General features: G+C 41.5%; 1 protein-coding gene across 1 annotated transcript; it reads right to left on the reverse strand.

Moving 5' to 3' along the window:
- Positions 1 to 613: 613 nt before the first annotated feature.
- Positions 614 to 5,703, reverse strand: drd4-rs (dopamine receptor D4 related sequence). Its single transcript, XM_076296274.1, has 4 exons — positions 5,458 to 5,703; positions 4,319 to 4,431; positions 2,346 to 3,109; positions 614 to 816 (listed from the first exon to the last, which is right to left on the reverse strand). The coding sequence occupies exons 1-4, from the start codon at positions 5,701 to 5,703 to the stop codon at positions 614 to 616; spliced, it is 1,326 nt and encodes a 441-aa protein (XP_076152389.1).
- Between the last annotated feature and the right edge of the window lie 2,460 nt (positions 5,704 to 8,163).

The raw sequence follows: 8,163 nt of genomic DNA on the forward strand, positions 1-8,163 counted from the left end.
TGTTCTGTTCAAGAGTCATTTGGGTTCAAATACACATTTACAGCACTCCATGGACCATCAATATATTGGAAACCATAATCATCAGACCATTTACACTATGGTACGCTATGTTTTTAAATGGGTATTTTAAATGGGCACCATCACCGGATCATGCCTCTGTCTGCGATCATTACCAGATCTGTGTGTAGGTGCAGTCAATGTCAATAGTTCAGTTAGTAATCCCGTCAACAATGACATATTTAATCAGAAAAGCAAAGAATGTGTTCACAATGAGACAAAAGAGTGTTTGGTAACTCACAGTTCAAACAATCATCATTCAAATGAAGATACAATATATCTGTACATTACATACACATCAAGTACAGTAATGTTTTTTTTTATTTGCACATGACATGTTCACATATTTTATGCCTCTGGGCCATGATGTCAACAGTACTCTTGAGTGTACCTCAAACAATCACTGAAAATGGATTGAAAATATATTACAAGGCAAGCAGCATCATTTTTTGTGTTCAGTCATATTGACTAAGGCATAATTTAAGTTTTCCACAGTGACCCAATGTATATGAGGGTTTTTATTTTATTTTTTATCCCTGGTGGAGAAATACAGGCTTCATGTCCGACAGCAGAGGAGTTTGTGAAAGACATTCCTGAACTCTGCATTGAAGGCGGTGTATATGATGGGATTTACGGCACTGTTGACATAACCCAGCCATGTCACCACACTGATTAGCGACGGCTCAATTTTGCAGGACAGGCAGAGGACGTTGGTGACATGAACCACAAAGAATGGGGTCCAGCAGGCCAGGAACACACCTGTGAGATGAGAGATTGGGGACACTGATTAAGGATGCAGTTAAGTGTTCTGCAAAAGGACAGGTGTGTGTTGTTACTGGTATTAAAATATGCCAAATGATGCACATGTCTTTGTACAGTGCAAACATTCACATACTGTACACATACACAAACAGTCATTATTTCCCAATTATGTGGTGGTGGTGATAATGCAATTTTGAATTTTATTTACATACTGTCAAAACAACTGAAATAGTTTAAAGGTCTTTAACTATGTCAAATATGAAATTGTATATACTATGAAATATTACTGATAAATAACCTGGCATAGATTGATCAGTAAGTTAAACTGATATCTGATGAATATCTAGATAAGCAGCAGCATCTTTTGAAAGTGTGTATTGGTGTTGCATTTTAGGATCAGTGGAGTTTTCAGCTACATGTGCTTATATGTTCTCCTTTTTACTGCTACATTGTTTCAGTTTCAGCACATACAAGCACTTTCTTTCTCTCTCTCTCTCTCTCTCTCTTTCTTTCACTCTGTCTTTCTATATCTCACTCACACACATACACACACTCATACAGAGAGAGAGAGAGATTAATGGCTATTAGTCAAGCACAGCAGGACATAGAAAGCTGTTATTTCTAGGGCTGTCAAAATAACTGATTCATTTAGATTAATTCATTAGAGAAAAAATAACTGATTAAAAAAATTAGTGCAGATTAATCGATTCCGTATGACCTTTGACCCCGAGCCGTTCTAGTCAGTAAAAATTAGACTGTAAAATGAAGGAGAGAAGAAAACGTGCTGGATCATTGATTGGAACATTTACTTTTAAAAAATGGCCTGATGGCGTTGATAAAAAATAAAGTGTTGAAAATAAAGTCCTCTGCAATGTCTGCAGCAAGGAATTTGCATATCACCGGAGTTCATCAACTCTATAGTCGCACATCAATGCAAAGAAATAAGTGTTGACATATTAGCATATTAGGTCATATCATAGAGTATTATGCCAATTATTTGAACAGTGAAAATAATAATAAAAGAGTTTTTGAACTTTAATGTCACTAATGCTGATTATTCAATGATTCATTTGAATTTAAATATTTCAAATAAAAAGTATATATGCAATTCATTTAGATTAATTAATCACAGAGTATGTAATTAATTAGATTCTTTTTTTTAATCGATTGACAGCCCTAGTTATTTCATGAAATGCATCTCTCTGCTTGTATTCTGTTTCATTTACTGAGCTATTTGTACAACAGCACATTGGTTGTTTTCACAAATACACAGTAGCTTACCTGTATAGGCCATCATTCATATTCATTTTTCACTTATTTCACTGATTTTGTGTACTGTAAATGTAGGCCATAGTCCTCAATTGGGACAGAAGGTTGTTGATTTTCAAACTCAACAGCCAATCAAATTTTGACCTTCTCTTCAGTGCTTCTGAACACATTGATTGACTGGAATAGGGTATGTCCATAATTCCATGTTATACATTTTTTTTATGTATTTTGTTAACGTGTAATATGTGTTAACGTACCTACAACAACAGGCAGCACCTTCATGGCCTTTCGCTCACGTCCACTCACACGGCTGCTCTTACTGTGCCGACGGGACCGCTGGGAGCCATGGTTCTTTGCAAGCCCATTCACCCTAACGTTAGGTCCACTTGCATTAAGAGGCCTCTCCATGGGTTCAGCATCTGACACACTGTCTATTTGAGTGGTCATAGGATCACTCTCTGCCCCCAAAGCCAGCTGATTCTCATCCGTCGTCAAGGTCAGCGGGCTGACAGGACTCAGAGGGCTGGCTGGTGTCGTGGTGTCGGGGGAGGCAGGAGTTTCAGCTGTGGCAGAGATGACGGGTGTAGCGGGTGTTGCAGTCAATGAGTTGGGGATGTGGCCTCCCGGCACCAGGTACACCACCTTCTCCCGCGCCTGACCTTTGTTCTTCCGCAGCGCCGTGCCCAGCCGCATGGACCGGCTCTGGGGGCCCCTCGCCGGCCGTCTGAAGTGGGATCGGCTGCGGCCCGAGCTCCAGCGCCTCAGCCCCCGAAACATCCAGTAGTACAGGAAGAGCATGACTGGGCAGGGCACGAAGAAGGAGCAAACGGACGAGTAGATCACAAAGCGCTCGTCCTCCAGCTTACACACGTGTGGGTTCCGGTCTGGCACCTGGTTCAGTCCAAATATTACTGGGCTGGCCACAGTCAGGGACAGGAACCATGTGGCCCCAATCAGAGCTAGCTGCCGCATGCTAAACTGGTTTCTGTTGTACTTAAGAGGTACCACAACAGCAATGTACCTGAGGGACAAAAGAAAAGCAATAATTCACCACTCTACAAACCACAAAGCTATTTTAAATCACCCTGGAACTAGTTTAAAACAATAGCCTTACATATACAGTAGCATTTTAAAATGGGAGGGGAAGTATGGGTAGCGGTATGGTAAGAGCAACAAAATCAATTTTAATCACCACAATCTAGTCTACCTAAAATAGACAGTTACAGAATTGTTTATAGAAACAATGTAGGCCTAATGTTTAATTTCTTAATTTCAATACTTTTGCATTTGCGAGGGCACACAAAGCATGGTGTGAGGGAATACAAAGCCTATTGTGAGGGATTGCAAAAATGTTTGTGAGAGAATACAAAGAGAATGCAAAAGTAGCTCATAACCCTCAGGGGGCTCAGTGCATCTTCACTCTTGAAGGTGGACATTTTTTATGTTGATGTTTTGTTTAAAAAGGATTTGAATATTTTAAAAACTTAAAGATGACGTCAGTCTGTACAAATTGACTGCCCATTCTCAGATGCTTGGAGATTGGAGGTGAGAACAGAGCACTAGAATATGCAGAACAGCCACATTTCATCACATGAAAATTTCATGATCACTTCAACAGTGACTTAGATGAGCTAAATGTATTATAATGGAGTCCCTCATTTGTTGCCTAGCTATCCGAATTAGCCTGTGCAAGTGTAAAGAGGAAAACCATAGAAAGAGTGATAAAACCAACCAACAGATTCAGTTTGGATCTTATTTCTAATCCCTAAAATTCATAAAGTGATGTTATATTTTGTATTGTTCTCATAGATAAAAGTAGGGTTTATTGACTACTGGTAAACAACAAACAACTTGTTTAATTTATCTTTTGCAAAGCTGTTGCATTTTATCCATTAGTTTTATCCAATCTGTTTCACGTTTAGAACATTGTTGTTGAACAAAGTTGTATCTTTGTGTGCTTTCAGTGTCTCAAGTGTATCAAGTATCAAGTGTCTCTCAGCAACAGTTTGCTATATCCGTATTCGGAAGTCTGTAGGGAAGTCAATACCAGCCCTCCCCATTAGGCGTTATCTGTGAATGTGCCTATAATCCAGACAGCAGGCCAGGGATGTGGTCTTTGCCAAAGTCTTTATTGCTGTTATACAGTGCAATAAGCCTGTTTGCACTGGCCATTAGTCATGATACTGTATGTTCCGTGTCTTTCAGAACTGAGGAGATGAGTCAGTCTCACCTGTCCACGCTGATGGCACAGAGGTTGAGGATGGAGGCTGTGCACAGCATCACGTCCATGGTCATCAGCGCATCACAGATGTACATGCTCAGTGTCCACATTCCCCCAAGAAACTTCATCGGGACACAAAAGCATGAGGAGCACTTACTGTAAGTATATGACCACATTAAACAGCCCATTTCCTTAAAGATGCGATGAGTCATGTTACGCGGTTTCTAAGCTAAGACATTTTTTGTCACATACAACAAACATCTCCTCACAATCCACTAGCTGCCTGTCCCCTGAATACACTGTAAAAAACGTGGTCTCTGTGGACAGCCCAGGCTCCAAAAACTGCAACAAAAACAGCCTGGTCCAGCCTGGACCATGAAACATAACAAACTGTTCCAGCCAATCACCAACGAGATGCGCGTTCATGTCAGTTTCAACTGCACGGGAGGGAGGGAGAGGGAGGGGCGAGCTTAAGATTGCCACATTTGATTTGTGAAAATCCGAGACATTCATTGCCTTTCATTTGAAACTAGTAGAAATTATAATCAGAAGTTAATTTTCACCAAAAGCCGGGACAATTCGTGTCCCGGAAAATATTATTAGTTATCCAGGACAGTCACTCAAAAAAACATTCCCAGAAAATCCAGTACATGTGGCAACCCTAGGCGAGCTAGCTTTCTGTTTTGTTTGAAACGTCAACAGAAGTGACCCAACCATGCTTAGAGAACCTTTAACTCAGGCAAGTCTGAACAGCTGGAAGCCAATAAGAATTTGTTCCTTTAACACATTACAGTAGATTCATTTTTAAGCCACTATCATTTTGATATGCATCTATATTTTAAAGCAGGACAATCTCCTCTAGATTTGTACATTTTTGGGGAGCTGAATTCATAATTGTTGAATGGCTGATCTGAATGGTCATTCAGGAAAGTCACGAGGAGAGACTTAAAGGACCAGTGGAGTGGAGAGTGAAGGGGATGAGTGGGTATGGAGTGTGTTTGAATTACCATGAAGAAATGAAAGTGTCATAAAAACATAGGGCCAAATGACAGTGCGGGTTACGAGATGTCCTTAAGAGCAGAGATACTGCACTCAGCGTGATTACATGCCTGTGATGTCTGCATGAGAGAGAGCGCAATAGAGTTTACCTCGGAGTAGACGTACAGCGGCAGGACCAGCACTGCCAGCAAGAGGTCCGCCACAGCCAGGCTGACGATGAAGTAATTGGTAGCCGTTTTCAGGGACCTCTCGGTGAGAACACTCAGACAAACCAGAACGTTCCCCAGGATAATGATGAGGATGAGTGGGACACCACACACCAGCGCCAGGTAATTGTACCCTCCGGGGGGCACATTATCTGCCCAAGGGGTGGCACTGGGCGTCAAATTAACCATGCTGGGGCCCCTGACTCCAAGCGCTGGTCTGTGGTTAACATCTGTGAAGGTCAGTATTGGAGCAGATGGATGATGACATTTATTGCCATTGCATGTAAGATTGGGCCGGCCTCAGAAAGGCGGTATAGAGGAATAATAGTAGAAGAGATTCTTACCGTGTGAAAACTAGACACAGCATCAAGTGCAGCTTGTCAGCATGGGGTGGGTTGTTGACTGGTGGAGGGCAGGAGCATGACATCCATATTCTATCCTTGAAAGCCTTTCTGCTCATCATATGAGAGGTCATGGATCCATGGATTTGGGGGGAAAAATACACCTGATTACAAATAATGCTGTTCCTGTCCACGTTGAAGAATATAAAGTATTGAGCTCCACGGGTGGCAGTGTGCCGTGACCCATGCTGTTAGTGCTGTGTCAACCGGTCACTTGTTAAATGTGGTCATTTATTGTTTTGTTCCCATCCTCATCTGTGTGGATTGGCCATGATAGCTATGAGAGGCAGATCAGAGAGGAGCAGTCTCTGTCTGATCATTTGAAATGCTCTCCTTTACAATGGAGCTTAACGTTGCCATGACACCAAACCTGTGCTTGTAGGAGAGAAAGGAAAGCACTTGTAGACATGCAGATTAAAACACATCATGAAATACATCTTCATCCTTCAATCTTTCCCATTTTATTGGAGGGAGCAGCAAGCACACACTTCATATAAAGTAACAAAACCCAAAAGACGTTCCGTTCCTCATTTGTAAGCAGAAATGATGATGCCAGTCAAAATCACAGGAAACTCATCTGACCTCTCACGACTGTTGCGAGCACAGGCCTGTATTCTCTTTCTCTTTCATCAAAATGAATTGTTAAAAACATAAAACAGGGTTTTGTTTCCTGTTTCTGGGTGTTCTGGATATTCTCTATTTCTGCTGATGAAGGTATTGGTGGAGCTGATGTAGAGAGGTGTCAGGAGAGATAGTTTTGCTGACACCCCAGAGATTTATCATGTAGATTTTAATTGAAATCTGACAGGGGGGTTGGGATGACTACTTAATCCCTGCTGTGAGAGACAGACAAACACACACACACACACACACACACACACAGACAGTGAGAGGAAGAGAGAGTTGCACATAGAGGCATACAGCTTGTATATCATACTCATCTGAGGCCTAATCCATCTGTGCAGCCCTGGTACCCTCTGTTCTGCTGTAAATGTCAGCCCAGGCAGGAGATCGCTACTGGTACCAGCAGCAAGGGAACATTTGAGAGATGTGCTGTGAGTTTGTTGAACTTTATCAGATAAGATTTGACCATCTGACAAAGCAAAAGAAAAGATGCCCGGCCATACACCTCTAACTCATCTGCAATGATTCGATCTCGGCTACAAATTGCATTTCCCTGCCTCAACCATAAAATTCATTAATCTAGTTGATAAGGGGAATTGAAACAGGAAGGCATTAAACAACATTTTAAATGCCACAGCTTTTTAAAAAACTCACTTGCTGTTTTTGATGGGGGTCTTAAGCTATTTCAAAGCTTTGAGAGGGTTTTGGTGAAAAAGATATTTGGAAAAACATTTGAAGTTTGAACAGCTGTGTTCAATGCAGAATAGTTGCAATTTTTAAAAAGGATATACGAGCCTGTGCATGTTACCATCAGTTGTGCTAGGTGAATTAAAATAGGACATTGTTCGAATCACAGCATGGGTTGTGAGCAGCTATGTACACACAATTTCATTCTGTCTTCATGGGCAAATGTAAGCAAAAAATAAATTAAGAAATAAAATAGCCACAAACCATGCAATTTCGAGGTAATCCAATCCCCTCTATTTTACTAGAATTGATATTAATTTCAAATATTTACCATCAGGATTTCCTATTTGAAATCCAAAATTTGTATTACATAGTTGGCCAGATACTGGCTGTTTCCTGTGTTTGCATTGAAGCCATTTATATTTGTAGAGCATGTAGAGCATGAGTGTAGAGCATTTTCAAGACACTGGAGACACTGGAGCGACTTGTCTTAGGTATGCTCAGACCCCAGGTACGCCATGCACTAGACCCGTTACAGTTTGCATACCAGGAGAAAGTGGGTGTGGACGATGCCATCACTTATCTTTTACACAGGACACATTCTCACCTAGACAAGGGGAAAAGTGCTGTAAGAATCATGTTCTTTGATTTCTCAAGTGCTTTTAACACCATCCAACTCCTTCAGACTGGGAGACAAGCTCTTGCAGATGGGTGTGGATGCTCACCTGGTAACCTGGATCACAAATTACCTGACGGAGCGACCACAGTTCGTCAGACTGAAGAACTGTCTCTCTGACACTGTGATCAGCAGTGCCACAGGGAACTGTGCTCTCTCCAGTCCTGTTCACCTACTCATCTGACTTCTGCTACAACACTGAGTCATGCCACATGCAGAAGTTTTCTGACGATACAGCAATTGTGGAGTGTATCAGGAACG

This window comes from Alosa pseudoharengus, unplaced genomic scaffold, assembly GCF_046254945.1.
Source record: "Alosa pseudoharengus isolate Yale_2024_CS ecotype anadromous, Long Island Sound unplaced genomic scaffold, YU_APseudo_1.1 YU_APseudo_1.1_scf_20, whole genome shotgun sequence".
NCBI lineage: Eukaryota > Metazoa > Chordata > Actinopteri > Clupeiformes > Clupeidae > Alosa > Alosa pseudoharengus.

What these genes read in the sequence shown, in the direction of transcription:
- drd4-rs (XM_076296274.1), bottom strand. Translation starts at nt 5,703, where the DNA reads ATGGTTAATTTGACGCCCAGTGCCACCCCTTGGGCAGATAATGTGCCC. An exon ending in CGCTGTACGTCTACTCCGAG is followed by an intron (nt 4,432 to 5,457) that starts GTAAACTCTATT and finishes GTCCCGATGAAG; the next exon opens with TTTCTTGGGGGAATGTGGAC. An exon ending in GGTGCTGCCTGTTGTTGTAG is followed by an intron (nt 817 to 2,345) that starts GTACGTTAACAC and finishes CTCATCTCACAG; the next exon opens with GTGTGTTCCTGGCCTGCTGG.